Source organism: Terrapene carolina, unplaced genomic scaffold (genome assembly GCF_002925995.2).
Source record: "Terrapene carolina triunguis isolate 2854851 unplaced genomic scaffold, T_m_triunguis-2.0 Scaffold113, whole genome shotgun sequence".
NCBI lineage: Eukaryota > Metazoa > Chordata > Testudines > Emydidae > Terrapene > Terrapene triunguis.
The window spans coordinates 12387631-12404327 of record NW_020664464.1 but is presented as its reverse complement, the minus strand read 5'-3'; the positions used below and the strand labels follow the sequence as shown (position 1 = coordinate 12404327).

General features: G+C 38.7%; 1 protein-coding gene across 2 annotated transcripts in view; it reads left to right on the top strand.

Annotated features, from left to right (window-relative positions):
• Positions 1 to 16697, top strand: part of CUNH9orf85 (chromosome unknown C9orf85 homolog) — a 30537-nt gene that overhangs the window by 10561 nt on the left and 3279 nt on the right. Inside the window, exons 2-3 of one of the 2 annotated variants that reach the window (XM_024211025.3) lie at positions 10585 to 10638; positions 12641 to 12747. In XM_024211025.3, coding sequence (XP_024066793.1) covers positions 10636 to 10638; positions 12641 to 12747 — 110 coding nt within the window. In that variant the 5' untranslated portion in view covers positions 10585 to 10635. The remainder of the gene's footprint in view (positions 1 to 10584; positions 10639 to 12640; positions 12748 to 16697) is intronic. The other variant, XM_024211024.3, reaches the window with a different exon arrangement.

The following is a 16697-nucleotide window of genomic DNA, read 5'->3' as shown; positions in this document are numbered from 1 at the left end:
CCTGACTACAGAAGACATTAAGAATTGCCCTGGTGGAAGAAACGGAGCATTATACATTGGCAGGGAGGGAATTGCGGGCTTTTTTCTTGGGAATGTGGAATTAAATGGTGGGGTAGGTTTATCCCAGGGGCTGCAAACTGTGCTTATGGGCAAGTACCTTCAGAATGCACTGGCCTCCCTAATTGGCTTCTAGCTGATGAATACCAAAAACGCCTTGCTGCTACGAAAGATTCAAAAAGATTATTCTTTAAGGTTCAGAATAGTTCGTATGAGTGAACAATTGAGTGGAAAACAAATGGGTCGGTGGAGATAGAAATATATTACTACAAATGAACCCCAAGAATCTGTAATTGATGGTTTCTATAGAGAAGTAGATATGATGGCTGTTCCTGGAGTTTGCAATGTGTTAGATGAAAGAGGCCATTATTGTTATTTGTTCACCCAATTAGTGAATAATCAAACAAATACCCAAAGAGTTTGTTCTGCCACCGGAAATTTTACCTATATTGAAGTTATTCCAGTAACTAATAATGTAACCTGTACTCTATTGCAATATACCCCCTCTTATGCCATTAATGTTAATGCCTCTCGGAAGGCATATAAAGGTGTATAACAGATGTGATATAGTACTACACCCAAGAGAGATGCATTAGGATATCGATGGACTGTGATTAATACTACACTAGGGACTGTCAAATTTACATTGCCCTTATCCAGTTTCCAGATCACCTCTACATACCCAAATTGCTCACGGCGGGGCTGCCATTAGATTAGCACAGCAGAGGGCCTGGGTTATTTCCTCTAGAAAGAAGAGGGACTTGGCCAGATCCCTATGGGATGGTGCCAATAGTGTAGCAGCAATTTGGAATATTTTTAAAAGCCAAGAACGTGACAAGAAATTAGGACAATTAGAGAGAGCCACAGGCCTTATCACTGGAGCACAGCTAACCCAAGTACAGGCTGAAGTTGGTGAGTTCCATGTTATTTCCGCCCTTAGTTCTATGACCCAGAAGCTGTTGACAGAGATGGTATTGAATATCACTGAGGCTGGGAAGGCACTGCAGTGGGATTTGGCATGTTCAGAAATTTAAGATTTCCTGAATGACCAGCTAATGGCCATTCGGAGTTCTCGAGTACCAGTGTGGCCCACTGCCCTTACAGACACTTCAGGAGTACCATCTGATCTGTGGCCATGGAGACATACTTGGAGATTTTCTGGGTGGAAGTGCGGACGTTCACAGTGCTCCTTCCAAGCATACGGACCGGTTAGTGGGGTGTGGGCTCCCACATACCGAATCCTGCCGGGTCTGTGGGGAGGATGCATGTGGGATTGGGTAGTTCACTGAGAAATTTGGGAAATTAGACTACCTGGTATGCCTAATCGATTTCTAGTCAGTGCTCCTGGAATAACCCGACATTTGGATGGGGTTAGGGAGTCAATGGACATTTTGGCCGTTAGAACCTCCGCAGCTTCAGTGTATACGTAAACTGAAGCCAGGGGAAGTTGTCACTGTTCATGACAATGTTTGCTGGGAGGGTAGGGGACAAGGAACTACCCTGACAGGACACCTACTTTTCCAAGCTAATGATAGCTGTGTGTATGTTGAAGCCACCACGTTGCGAGATATACATTTTAATCTCACTACTGCTGCAGGCAATCATATTATTTACTGGCCTGCGGATAAACTTTTACGAGTAGCCCTTAGGTTTCAGATACCCTTTAATTGGACTAGTTTAGTACTTGATCGGTTTCAAAATTTGCTTTCACTATTACCAGAGGTTCAAAGAATCTCTGAATTACAAGGGCAAATTCATATGCTTCAAAATATATATCAAGTTGAAAAGAATGCCTTTCATACAGCTTATAGAGTGTCTACTTTATGTACTAAGTATGATGTATTGTGCTTTGTGACTAAAACTGTACAATAACCCCATCATATTATTGCCATGGGAATGTTACTGCTTGTATTGTTATTTAGTTTAGGATTGTTATTGTTGTTGTAAAGGATGTAATAATAGTAATACCTTTCATGTCCATGCTAATCATGCGTTGTCATTGCATCCAGTCAAAACCCCTAAGGTTGAAGCATTTGATATAGAATCTGAAATCCAAGGCTTGATGCAAATGGAGGTTTAAGGATGTTGTGCTAGAAGCACAAAAGGGAGTGTGTGTGGAAATAGAGAAAGAACTGACAAGGATTTGAAGGGGATTTCAATGCAAACAGTCCCCTCTGTGAGCAAGAGTCAGGTTAGCTGTAACCCTAATAATGCGAGTTTTGTAGAAGCGAGGATTGTGAGGCAAGTGGGAAAGAACTGTGTGAGAAGTTGTTGCGACCTTGTGTTAGATAAGTATGGAATGTAGACTATAGTCTAAATAGAGGTGAGAAAAATAAGATATCAGGATGACCTATGTATAAAGAAAATGCAGCTGTTGCTTATTATTGTATGTAACAAAAGGTATAAATGCTTGCTGTAATTGTTTACCTGTAGAGAGACCTGTTTAGCTCTCTCTCTCCACGCAATTGCTAGAGATAATAAAGTATCTGACTTGCTGCACCCAACCTGAGAGTGAGAACTCTGTTTTTCTCCGACAAATGCAACCAGTAACTGTCAGGAAGACCTTGAGAACTGCATCAAACTGTTTAAGAATATTTCACTGTGGGTAGAAATGAGGCAATATCAATACACTAAGTGGAGTTTGCCATTGTGTCACAATGGTCCCTCTAATTTTTTACATCCATGTGCGGAATGAATTTTGTTATGTGCACCAATATGGAGGTGATGTGTGGCGGGGGGCTGGGGCTGAGGGGTTCAGAGTGTAGGAGGAGGCTCAGGGCTGGGGCAGAGGGTTGGGGAGGGGTGAGGGCTCTGGGGCAGGGTCAGGGATGGGAGTTTAGGGTGGAGGCTGCCCTGGGGCTGGGGGAGAGGCACCTCTGCTCCTGCTGCTCCAGCCCGCACCGCTTCCCGCAGCTCCCATTGGCCGGGAACGGCGAACCACGGCCACTGGGAGCTAATCAGAATAGATAAGCAAACATAGTTCATTTGGGACCTCACAGTTTGAGCTAAAGTCCCTTATCAGAACCCCAAATGCAACTGCCCTGCTTTGTGCAGTTGTGTACTTGTGGTATTTTGAAGTACACCACTACCTTGCTATAACACGACCCAATATAACACAAATTCGGATATAACGCGGTAAAGCAGTGCTCCAGGGGGGCGGGGCTGTGCACTCCGGTGGATCAAAGCAAGTTCAATATAACGCGGTTTCACCTATAACACGGTAAGATTTTTTGGTTCCCGAGAACAGCGTTATATCGAGGTAGAGGTGTATAAGTTCAGAACCTTTGAATTGCTTTGTATTTATATTCTGGAATTGGTATAATTTTTTTTGCAAGATGGGATTAGGAAATGTCTTCAACATACAGAATCTCACTTCCATCTCTGAAGTTGACATTGCATCTATGCAAACACTATTCTACTGATGTGGTTCCAAGGATAGAATTCTGTGCTTCATCTATTGTATCAATCACACAAAATTAGACACTTCATGCAACCATTGCTAGGACCTTTTGAAATATTGTATCTTGCCTTTGAATATCTTAATGCTAGCTTGATAGAGATTTTATGAGCTGAGTCAATAAATAAGTGTACTACATGTATTTGTAGCTAGATGACAATATTGGTTACATGAATATTACTGAGGTCACCATTTCTAGTAACACATTTGACTTTATAGGAATTTGTATGGATGTAATGTTCATTTAACATGTACTTAAAAGTTTTCCCATAAAACTTGCAGATGCTAGACAATATATTTTAGGATATGTTTGTGAAAAATAAATGCTATTGGCATTACCTGTTTAATTATATTAATTATTATAATTATATAGTTCCTATTGGGTGCTAAATAAAACCCCACCTATTCAACTGGGTACCTGCCCGTGGGGCCAGAAGTTTGCCTGCATGGAGCCAATTGCAGGATCAGGACCCAAATCTTGCCTGTCATTTTATAAAGAATTGTGCTCTCACTAGATGTGATCTGATTTGGTGCCCTTTATTATCTGTTATTAGTACCTTACATTGACATGGGATCTGTTTGCACTTGGACAACTGCCACCTGTAACGCTGACAAGTAAGAAGTTATTTTAACTGGAGTAGTTTGTATAGTGTATACAGTCACATTCTGTGTTTACATATTGAGAGTTTGTCACTGCTGTACAATTTTTGTTGTTGTTGTGGACTGACTCTTTATCCTGAGTCTGCAGGTTTTGTAGTGAAATTTTAGGGGGGGTGTGTGTGTGTGTGTGTATCTTTATATAGAAGACCTTTATAGCTGTCACATGTATTTTAATTATGAAGGGTAGGGCTGTTAGTGTGCCTTTTGTGAGTTTTAGTAGAGTACAGGATGTTAGTTTGAAGTCATTGGTTAAAGTGGCATAGGAGAGAGGCGCTTGGGAATAGGTTGTGGTCTCTGTTGTGATATCAACTTCTGTTATGTATCATGGGAACCATTGCTAGATGTAAAAACAAAAGGTTAAACTGAATTTTGCATAGCAACAAGTACATTACCTCTTATAACGCATACCTGACATGTCAAACAGCTACCTGAGATTAATGCATACTGACAGTGTTCCTTGCCACTGCACCCAATCTCAGATCAGCATTTTGTAGTGCACTTCAAGAATGCCTGCCCCCAACAACTTTCAGTTGTACTCTTTAGAATGAAGAGCAACGTCCTTAAAGTTTAAAAGGGTATCCCCAGAATATCTACTTGCTATAATAAAATAGGGAGTGTACCCCAAAGAGGGCTATAATTTCAGTGTCTCCACACTTTTTCCAAAGAGATGTGCCTGTGTTAATCCACTCTTCCTCCTCCTCTTGATGTTTCTTCTCTCTCTTTCCCGCCCCCCTTTCATAATTTCCACATTGAGTCACTGTGGAAGGTAATAGATAAGGCCTTCCCCGGGGTGAAAACATTATCAAAAGATTGTTTTGTTTGAACACAGTTATGGGTGGGATCAGTCTAATCACCTCTGCCAGAGCGTTCTTTAGCTGGTGACTACTACATTGCAAATGTTGTTTCCTGCTCTGAGAAACTGACACGGACCAGTTAGCTATACTCACAGGGCCACTGCAACCTGTCTTTCTGGTTCATGAATGTGTATGAAGCCATTGGGAGTTTTAATCCATTACAAGCTCCACTGGCTGCCTATAAGATTATTAAAGTACCAAACGATGTTCATTCCTGCCTTTGTTGATCAATAAACAATGCACAAATGTGAATTGCATTCAACCCCGTTTTAATAGAATAACTGAGTAAACAAACAATTGAAAATGGAAGAAGTTATTCCATGCTCACTGCTTCTCTGCATTGATGAAGGCCAGCATGAGTTAGATGCCCTCAGTAGACAGACAGCAAGGTCACAGCTCCAGAATTTTTTGTTTTTAGCAGCATCACTTAGGTCTTCACCTGGATTATGTTTTTAGCCAAAAAAGACCCCTTAATAGAAAAAACTAAAAATATTCCCATGTTACAGTCTAGATGTAAAAAAAAAATAAAATAAAACCTCACACTTGACAATGTGGTAATTTTTGGCTGGTTAAATTCTTATACATTGACTATAACGGGGGCTTCTGATTTTTGGTTGTACCTGATAAAAATCCTCCATACAAACAAAAATTGGTGTTTATCCAATAAACACCAGAAATGGTTATGTGTAGACAAGCTCTAGATACAAGTAATGTATAGAGTCATAACATGGACTAGAGATGTGATTTCTAAAGCACACTAAATGTGTTGCATATTAGTTGGTCTCTGTAGACCCTGCTGGTGCACAGTAGAGATTCCCAAATGCACTTCAACATAGTGCTGTTTTAACATTACTATTGTTTCAAGCACACAAGAGGACATTACAAAGACATTACTCAATACAGTATACAAAAGAGCTCCAAAACCCTCTGATTTTTGGACATCTACAGAAAACTTCAAAATTGCTAAAAAAAAAAAAAAATAACCCCCCAAAAGTGAAACTAACAAACCTGGAAAGCCAGAAGCCCTATAAATAACACATACAATAGCTGGCAGCTACTCCCACATGTTTAGCTCTCTTGTGGTTCCACCCAACCCAGCCCTCTGACTGATTACTACATTTCACTTTGTCTGCTGCACAAACACCACAGGTTGGAATGGCATAGGAGATGCTGGCAAGGCATCAGAGGACAGGGGACAGACAGGCTTACAGGCATTCTGCAACAGCCTCTGTTGCAGAGGAGCAGGCAAACTGCTATTCTCTTCCATTTCTGTATCTGATTTGAAATTGCCCTTTTGGTTTTCAAAACTCTGGATTGTTTCTCCCTTCCACTGACGGCAAATCCAGCTACATATCTGTGGGCTCATTTTGGTTTTATAATACAGGTCTCTTCTCTTTATTCATGTGTTTCACTATAGGTCTGGTAGGGGTTTCCACTTGCACTGCTCGGTCTGTTTAAAACATTTTCCTGCCCCTATTCCTACTCTTTAAATACTTCTACTCTTTAAATCTGCTCTACTCTCTTTAAAAAAATTTTAAATTGTGGTATTGTGTTTTCGGGACCCAAGATGATAAAATTACTTTCTTGTTTAGGCATTATGCATTTATTTCCATAGCATTTTATCATAAGTTGACTAAAAATATTTATTTGAAAATTGTTAATGGTTATTGATAGGTCAGTTTTTCAGATTTTTTTTTTTAAGCTTTGAATTGAGTATCAAAATGTCAGCAATCACACACACATGTTGAATGCCAATCTTAAATCCAAAAGAAAAAGGAATCTTCAAATATAACTCAATACTAATTATGCCAATGAAGACAAGGTAATTAAACAAATGTTAATTATACTTTAGCTATTAAGAAATTGGACTAGTTCTTCAAATTGTAAAGTGATTTGCTGCAAAACAAAATTCAATTGCATTACATTTATATTACCCTGTATTAAAGGTTCTCACGTGTACTGTTCATTTTAAATAAAAGTCACTGGTACTACTCAGTGCATGTCTTTGTGGGAGAGGACCTCAGATGGGAGCTCTGTAGTTTCATATTATTCAAGCATATGTTGCTGGAAATGTAGAAGACTGGGCATATGAGTCATAGCTTTTTTGTCATGTGAGCCAGTCACCTGATCTTAACTTAAGGTGAACTTTGGAGTTTCAGAGTAAAAAGGAAAAGTTTAAACTATGACTAATATGGGCAGGGCTGGGCACCAACTAAGGAAGTAGAGGGATTGGGTAGGATGGGGGGAAAAAGAGCATTTATCTTTAATTGATGTTCCTGTGATACTTGTTTAAAACTAACATACCTCAGAACTGAAAAATATACAATATGCTGATTGCTTTCATTGCTGTATGCCAGTTGGTTTCTGCAGGAACAGGGCTAGTACAGGAAACCTACTGCCAACAGGAAATGAGCATCATTCTTTTGTCTGATAATTATAGTGTTCAGAGCTTTATGTCTCCATTAAAATGAACTCAGGATTTCTCATAGCTTCACAAACAGGTATTTATCTATCAATTATGAATTATTTCCAACTAGTACATGGAAAAGTATGTGTTCTTCAGCATTATTACATGCATTGCAATTCTCTTGGGTATGGCCCCTTGCATTCCGAGTACATTACACATTGCTGATCCTATCTTGGTTATCACTCCAGTAATAAATGTTTCCTTCTCCAGTATCAGTCACAGTGTATCATTGGAAATTAGTGAAGTATCTGTAAGGGAAGCTGACTCCTTTTTAAAAAGTACACGGCTTAACAATAATGAGCTTCCTTCAACTCAGAAGTGTCGTGTTGTACCTCCCGTAACCTATTAAAAAGGCTAATGATACTAAAATGCTCTTAGGAATACAAATTACTGCATATTGCTTCAGCAGTATGTTGGGGGGGAGGAGAAGAGAAACTAGTATGCACTGGTTTGCAGGGCTTTAAATTTTAACTCAGACTACAGTACTAAGTTTTGCAATTCATTTATCCTAAATGAGTATGGTTGAGAGAACAGGAAAAGGAGTCTTAGCTGAAAACAAATTGGTCATTTTCAGAATGGTCTGTTTTAAAGGGAAGGGTCCATATTTTAGTACTTTATCCCAGAGTGCTGTTTTTTTTAAATTATTACACTGTAAATTAGCATACAGAAAAGGCACATACCTAAAGGTGCCTTTAAAAGCATGGTGGCTAAAGTAAAGTTTTCTTCACAAATCCAGAAGGGTGCTAGGATGTTTATGCTGTGGTGATACCTGGAATATCTGATTACATTATAAAAAGTGTTAAAGGAATATTACGTTTGCAAGGCCAAGCACTCAACAGTTAGGAAAAACCAAAATTAAGGCTGCCTATGCAATTTCAATTTATCTCCCTTCTACATATGTACTATTATGACAATCTTCAATTACATGATCACATGATATATTTTCCCCCTCTGCAGTTGAATCTTCCTCCTTCTCCATGCTGCCTGGGCTCCAGCAGAAGCATTAAGAGCACAGGTGGGACAGTATCAGTGCTCTCAGTTTCAGTGCCTGGTACCATGCTGGCCCCCAGCAGCCAGGAGCCGCAATTGCAGGGCCTGAGAAGGATTTTCCCTGTGGCTCTGAGATGGAGCATGCTCAGTCACTGTGTGGGGATGGTGCACGCACTGTGCGGTTGGCACACAGCTCAAGTGAAAAGATGGAGTGTTCTCATGGCAGCTAGAATCTTCTGAGAATTTAACTGCCAAATTCTAACAAGTGTCTGCTGAGCACTTGTGAACAGTGATTTTTCAAAGGTTTATCACTTGGCAAAATTTGGACAACTTTTCATAAGGATAGCAAAAGTCATCCCTGACAGCAGGGCAACCCCCTGCCAAATTTTGTTTACATGCTCCAAAGAATGAAGGCACTACAGCTTCTCAATGAAATGGGTTGGCAATAAAAAACATGGATTGAATATTGTTTTTCCCTAAATATTATATAGAAATGGCTGAACTCTTAGTTGAAACTTTTCCAAAAAAGATTCTGCCTTAGGCAGACGCTCAGCATAGAAAACATCAGACTTGTCGGTTTGTTTGGCAAAGTTGTAAGCACTGAAAGCTAGATCTTATAATGCAAAGTTTCAGGCAAACTTGACTTTAGGTGGTGCTGCCTGCACCACCTATAATAATTAGTTTAGAATAAAAACCCCACTCTATTTTGAGACCAAGTTTTTGTGTTTACTGTATTAAGGTGGAAAGTTAAGTAATTGTAGAATGAAGATAGATAAACTGCTTCTTCAGAAATCTAGATTTTAAAAGTCATTGTATAGACTATATACTTAAATACAAATATATTCCATGTTAAGAAAATAAGGGTTAGTTGCAGTTCTATTAAAGAGAATGGTGAAACTGCTGTTGACATAAGTCATCTAATTCCCTTAAGCTCCTTTGGAAATCTCAGCCTTAGTTTTTGAATGTGTATTTGTTATAGTAAAAAATACATGCTTGTTTATATGTAGTGTAACTAATTACTGCAGTTTTCCTTTCAGACTACAATTAGTTTTGTTATTAATTAGTAAATCTTCTTGATGTGTACTAGTAGGCCACTTCAGATTTTTAAACATCTCTCAACACTAAGAGATCTATTCAGACAATTTGAGTAATTTTTAGTCTGCAGAATGTCTCTCCAACACACTTTTTATAGGCCCCCCCCCCCCCCCCACACACACACTCTTTGCTCCAGTTAAGATTGTTTTAACACTTGCAAATGAAAAGGCTAGTGGTTTCTTTTCCACTGAAAAAAGTATTTGTACTTATCATTGATCTAATTTTTTACTACACTTTTATGTAAGCATCTCTATTGATGCAGTCAACACTCGTCAGTTATGCTGTTTTTTTGAATGTCTTGTACTATGCCTCTTTGTAATTAGTTATACCTGTAGAAAGTATGCCAAAAAATCTGTTAATATCACTGCTTTTTCTTATTTTACTGTGAGATTTTTAGGCTTAGTTACTTCACACATCTTAAATCAACTATTGTACGTTTTGTAGATGAATTCTCAGAGGATTCATCGCTATGATCAGATATTTGGATGTCTGAAATGGCTATAATTATTAATGATCCTCCATTTTGTTTTCTGAAGCAGTTCTGGCTTTCCAGGTTTGGTTTCTTTTTAACTTTTGGCTCTACTCTAAACCTAGTTTTTTTAAAAAAAAAAAAGGGGGGGGGGGGGGCCTTCCAACTAGAAGTACGTATTCCATCGCCAGTTCATTACCCTTCTTAATGACTCCTAGGAGGCAAACCTCATATGTTCTGTTTAATAAATTAAAAAAACAAATAAGAATAAGTATTCTTGACAAAGAAAATGCTTTGTACGACTTGTGATGCCAGTAAAACATGGTGACAGGTTTTTGGGTTTTTTTAATAAAGGGGGTAGATACTAGAAGCTCTTCAAGGAACAAAGGTGGGAAAAGAACTTGCTGGCCCAGATTTGATTTCTCTCCTGAATCCCACATCTGGTAGATAAGTCCCCTTTGGTCAGATACTTTTCTTTAAATTTTAAGTTTAAATAAGAATCCTTTCCCCTTTTGTTTTTTTCTCGTTTATGCAGCTGCAAAGTACTTGTGAAGCTTCAGTAGCTTGGTAGCTTCCCCTCCCACCAATGGTAGGTTTTCCTTGAAAAGGTCTGTATGGCTGATTACCAGAGGGATTCTAAGACAACTTTCAGGGGGCCTCCACCCTGGAAAACTTAGGGTGGTTTTTTTGTTGTGTTTTGAGGGGGCATTAGTAGCAATAGATATTCTTCAGTGGTACAGAGTAGGATTAGATGTCATGGTGACTAAAAGCATTAGCTTCTTGTCTATATTTGTTTCCATTACTTTTACTGCTGGTGGAGCTGTCCCAGTCCAAAACAATCACCATGTGCACAAATTTCCCAAAGTAAATAAGGCCTCAGGCAAAAGGAGGAGATGAAGGTAAGGGTAGGGTCTCTAGGTCACATCTGTGATGTGTGCGGGAGCCAAGGATTGTACCCATCAGAGGAGATATGAGTAGTAATAGAATACTCCTTCCCAAAAATCTACTCTCCAGTTTTTGTCAGTTGCAACGGAAGGCCGAAGGGAAATAGCAGTAAGTCTTATTTCTCAACTTGTCTGTAGGACTGTGGGAAAAATTGTCACTAAAGAGGTAGAGGTTGTTATAGTGTAGAATATTTGCAAAAATATTCTAAACTGCTAAGTAAATTGATTGGGCTTAAATCAGGTGGGAAGGAACGCAAGCTTCTTGTATTCAGGTAGAATAAAAATGGCTAAGGTGGTCAGAGAAATTAGAGTTGGTATTCCTGAAAGTTTGAAGATTCAGTAGATAAAATGGACATGCACTCAGCCTGAGGCTTATTAAAAGATTTAAGAACCTATACTAAGGAAACTACTTCTTTGCACTCTTAACAATTACATCTATCTTAAGTAGGTAGGTATGGAAGATTGTCATTGTTTTGGATATGCCCTTTGAAAGCTCTGTTTGACAGCTAGCATGCTTATCTGCTCTGAGACAAAGCAACCATTACTGTGAAATGCTGGGGGGGGGGGGGGAAGGGGAGGTCTGCTGCTGTCTGAACTTACAAGACAGCATGCAGACATGCTCTCAGCCCCCCAAAAAACCCCTTTCCCCCCACATTCACACAACACTCCCTGTCATACTCCACCCCACCCCACCCATTTGAAAAGCACGTTGCAGCCACAATGCACTGCTCTCTGTGGCGGTTGCAGGAGCTGCTAATGTGGCCACACCGTCAGTGTGGACAGACTACAGCGCTTTCCCTACTGTGCTCTACGAAGGCTGGTTTAACTAAAGCGCTCTACACCTGCAAGTGTAGCTATGCCCTAAGAAAGGAGGATTGTTTAAGGAAACCAAGGTTCCCTATTCCCTGGATAACTAGTTTCTAGTGCAACTAGTGATTTTTTTCATGTGTACAGTATTCTCATCTAATTCAGAGAATAGGACGACTTTTTGGGGCGGCGGGGGAGGCAAAAATGTACCTATACTAAGCTTTCCCTCATCATGGAAACACTTCTCTAGTTCAACTGATCATATTTTCTCTTTCTTTAAAAAGAAATTGAGGGAAAGCAGAAGGAACTTAGTTCATGGTATGGAAGACATTAAGTGTCCTCCTGATGGTATAAGATGTGGCACTTCCATTTCCTCTGTGCTTTTAGAAAAGTCCAAGGCTACCCACTTAATATACATCATCATTGCTAAAGCCCAATATATTGTAAATTATAGGTATTAAACTTGTAACCCGTCTTCAGTGAGCAAAGCTGCTGTCTCAAAATCCATTTCCATACTAAACAAACATGCATTTCACTCTTTGAATGGATGTAGTCTAGCAACGCTTACTTCTGTTGATTTTTAGGAATGCTTGGAAGTGTTCAGTATCTTTATTACTAACATAAGAACAGGTAGATAAACAGATGAACTCATTGTTCTTGCACTGCCATTAGAATACATCTTTCCCCCAGTACTCTAGCTGCATGATATCAAAAGATCATGGAATTACTTCATAAGAGGTGCACTTTTTTTTTTTTTTAAACTAAACTGCTGAATAGTTGCTAATTGGTTGATTTATAAAAGATGACACTTCAAGCACAATTTTTTTTTTTTTTTTTTAGAAAATCAATGCAAAGCTTCATGATGGAGTGTGTCAGCACTGTAAGGAGGTCTTGGAGTGGCGTGTAAAATTCAGCAAATACAAACCACTATCAAAACCGAAGAAATGGTGAGTCAACAATTACTTCACAGCTAATCACTGTATAATTTGTGAACCTCTTTTGGGGTGTGTATTACCATTTTTGGAAATTTCATTTTGATGTGTAGAAGAGATGTAATCCCTATTGTATTGAGTTCTAAATTCAGTAGGCTGAAGTTCCAACAAAGCTTACAATGTTGTATTTACTTTATTAAAAAGTGTTGCGTTCTCTTAAAAATGCAAACCATTGGGTTTTTTTGATGTTTTTTCCCCCACTACATATATAGCACCTTTCATTAAAATACCTAAACATCCTTATGAATCACAGTGCTTGTGAGGAACCTAATTATCATAATCCTCTAAATAGACAAACCTGGGGCACAGAAACAAATGATTGTCCCAAGATTGCACAGTCAGAGACAGGGAAACTTCTCTATTTTTACAGTACACAAGATTAACGGGGAAGGGGTGGAATTTTTAACCAGATGAATTTATGTTTTCAATCTTGGAGCCTGTCAAACCTCATTCAGTACCACCAAATGAATAACTGAATAGGCATCTAACAGAGCTATTAGACGGGGGCCTAAAGAAACCCTTTTAGGGCTTAATTACACTTTTTTTAATGCAGGCAGAACTTCCTTGTCTGTAATTGGGCTTTAAAATAAAGTGTTTTGTTTCATAGGAATATATTGTATAAAATATGAATGGCCTCCATGCAGGTGATGAAAACTATCAGTAGATTTTTCTTGTCATTCATGGAGATGGAAGACCATTAAATCAAATCAACTTTATTTTAAAAAATTCTCTTCAGTAGCTGAGATAGAATAGATGATTCTGGCAGTTATCAGATCTTCCTTAGTCTCAACATATACAAATAAAGGCCGCCACTATTACAAACTGCTCCTTATAAATGGACATCACTGGAGCTCAGTGAGAGTGCAGAGCTCAGCCTATGCAGATCTAATTGCAGGATCAGGCCAAAATATGTAATTTTAGGTAACAGAATGCTTACTGATGTGCAGGTCACATTAAACAGATTAAAAAAAAAAAAGGAATGTTTTAAGAATATTTTTGGTGGAGTTGCACTGTTTTGTGTTACTGTGGGGGAACATTTAAGATTTCAGTAACTGGGGGGGGAAAGGGGAGAAGAAAGAATGTTTCAAAGGCAGAAAGGAGCATGAGTTGATACTTTTGATAGAAATGATTGCCTATTGTGCCTTTCAGGGTCAACCACAGAAATGTCTGTAATCTTGTGTTTATACTTTGCAACAACAATATAAACTCAACTCTAAATTTAAATAGTGATTAGTATTTAAAAATCCAGTTATGAACGAATTATGAAAAATTCAGATTTAACCCAGTCTCATCTGGAGATTAGCATCTTCAGTTGCAGCTACTTCATATAATTAATTATATACTGGTGTACACGGTTCTACACTTAAGCTGTTGAAAAACATTACTCTGTAAAAAAAGTACACACATACACTTGCTGATTTTGCAGTTCCCATATGTCTGCTGAAGTTATTGGCTTCATTGCAGATTTTGGCAACTTGTACCATTTAATTTTTTGTGGATGTTACTTGTAGATTTCAGAATTATGAATAGTGTCCTCCTAGAGCTCCAAATACTAAAACCAGAGTGAAAAATATCAATTGATTCACAGTAACTTGAGTAACATGGGCTATTTCATGGGTTACTATGGGTGTGTGGTATGTTTGATCAATTTGGGAAAGCAAACAAAAACAGAGAATGTCAGTTTGCCTTCAGAGTTTAACTTTACTTTTAGAAAATTCCTAAATTTATCTCAAAAAGACTTAAATATTCTTGCTTAGGGCCCCCAGTGGGCTAGCACCAGCTCTGTTCTGTGACGTGAAGAAAAGATCACCATTCAGGCCATAAGTGGTAAAGAGGGAGAGGTCTAGGTTTTAAAGGGCTATTAAGGTGCTAATTAATCTCTAAATTTCTCAAAATAATTTAGTATTCTGAAACTGCTTTTTATCTTAAACAGCAACTTGACTGGACTGAAATATTTTTTGTACAGCTTTTCCATCTTGGCCATGCTATCTTGGCTGCTGGAAATTATTAAGTGATCTAGTGTTATGTGACATTCCATCAGTCATAACTCACTGATGCTTGCCAGAAACTGGATGCAGAAGACATTTATAAAATGTAAGCAACATCCCATGAAGCTTACATGGTTCCATTCCAGACTTGAAACTCAGACCAGGTTCTTCATCTTTGCTAAGTTGATCGTTTCTGATTTGAGCCATAGTTTCAAAGCCACGTGAGATTTAGGATTGCTTAATTTTGAAGCAGCATTTTAAAAAAAAAAAAATATGCAGAGTGTTATCTGAGGTACAGTAGAACCTCCGAATTAAACACCAGAGATACAAACTGACTGGTCAGCCACACATCTCACTTGGAACCAGAAGTATGCGATCAGGCATCAGCAGAGACCCTCCCCTCCCCCAAAAAGCACAAATGCAGTACAGTACTGTTAAACCACTTTAAAAAAGGGTAAGTTTAAAAAAAGATTTGACAAGGTAAGGAAATGGTTTCTGTGCTTTTATAATTTAAATTAATATGGTTAGCAGCATTTTTCTTCTGCATAGTAGTTTCAAAGCTGTATTAAGTTGATGTTCAGTTATAAACTTTTGGGGAAAAAACCATAAGGTTTTGTTCAGAGTTATGAACAACTTCCATTCCCAAGCTGTTCATAACTGAGGTTCTACTGTAGTTTGGAAACCGTGCAAATGGAAACCAAAGAAAATGTTCCCACAAATATTTGTTTGGTGTCTGTTTGTTGTGTGCTTGCTTGCAGTTTATAGTGTGGTCTGTTTGGGGTGCTGTTGGCCAATCAGCCTGGTAGGCAATATTGAGAGCTTCCTACAAGGCTCTAGCCTGCCATCCTTTTATCCCTAATCCCTCGAAAATCCCTCATCAAAGGGGCCAGGCTAACTCAGGGAGTACAGGTGGACAGAGGTCACTCACTGACAACATAAAGCATAATGGGCTGAAGGTGTTGGGAGTTTGTGTAATGACAAAAGTATTTAAAAAAAAAATCTTGAAAATAAATCTTATGACTTAATTCTGTGGCTAGTTCCATAAGGTCCACTCCTAGAAAAACTGAGCTCTTAACAGGGATGGGATATGCAGTCCTCATGGCCAAAAGAGAAAAGGCCTGTTGCACCTTCTGTCTAAGTCTGGCTACTGATAAACCTGCATGGAAGGCAAGTAGTGGACATATTCCACTTCTGCCCTCATCAGGGGTAGGCATACTCTGAAGAGCCAGTTTAGGATTCAGTGAAGACTATTTCAGTTGACCTTCTACTTGCTTTGTTACTGAATTGAGTCAGTGAGAGCAGCTCCCCCTGCAAAACCTAAAAGTATCCCAGTAGTGGTTGCTCTTGACACTTGGATCACATTATTAGTTCCCAAAGCTTTCTTATGGCTTTCCTGGCTTCAGTGGAAGTTGAATTTTAAATTTATTTTCATTTTGTAAAGGAATATTCAGTGCTATAATGACTAATTTTTAAATGAAAATAGCCAGCTTGGTCAAAAAGTGACATTTTCATGAAAAAAAATTGAAGTTTTAATTTGAGTTCAGATCAGATCCATTTTTAACATTACATTTAATCATGCTAGTTACTGAAACTAAAGCGATCCGTGACAGTACATGAAGGGCTTATATTCTCAGAGATTTATCCTACCATGATTCCTGTGCACTTCAATGTTCTGAGGAGTCGGACATCCATGAATCACTATCTTTGAAGCACAGTGTAGTCTACAGTAAGGGGAGACAGATTGGAGCCCAAGGAAGGGAGTTGTGGTAGAAACCAGATAGTACTGAATACTGTAAAAGTGCACAAATTAAGTACTTTATGTTCTCCTTGAACCTTTTTGCATGAATGACATATCTTTGGCTGGAAACTTTGCAGGGTCTGGGTGAGTACACCTTAGAAACCTTGCTGCTACAGACC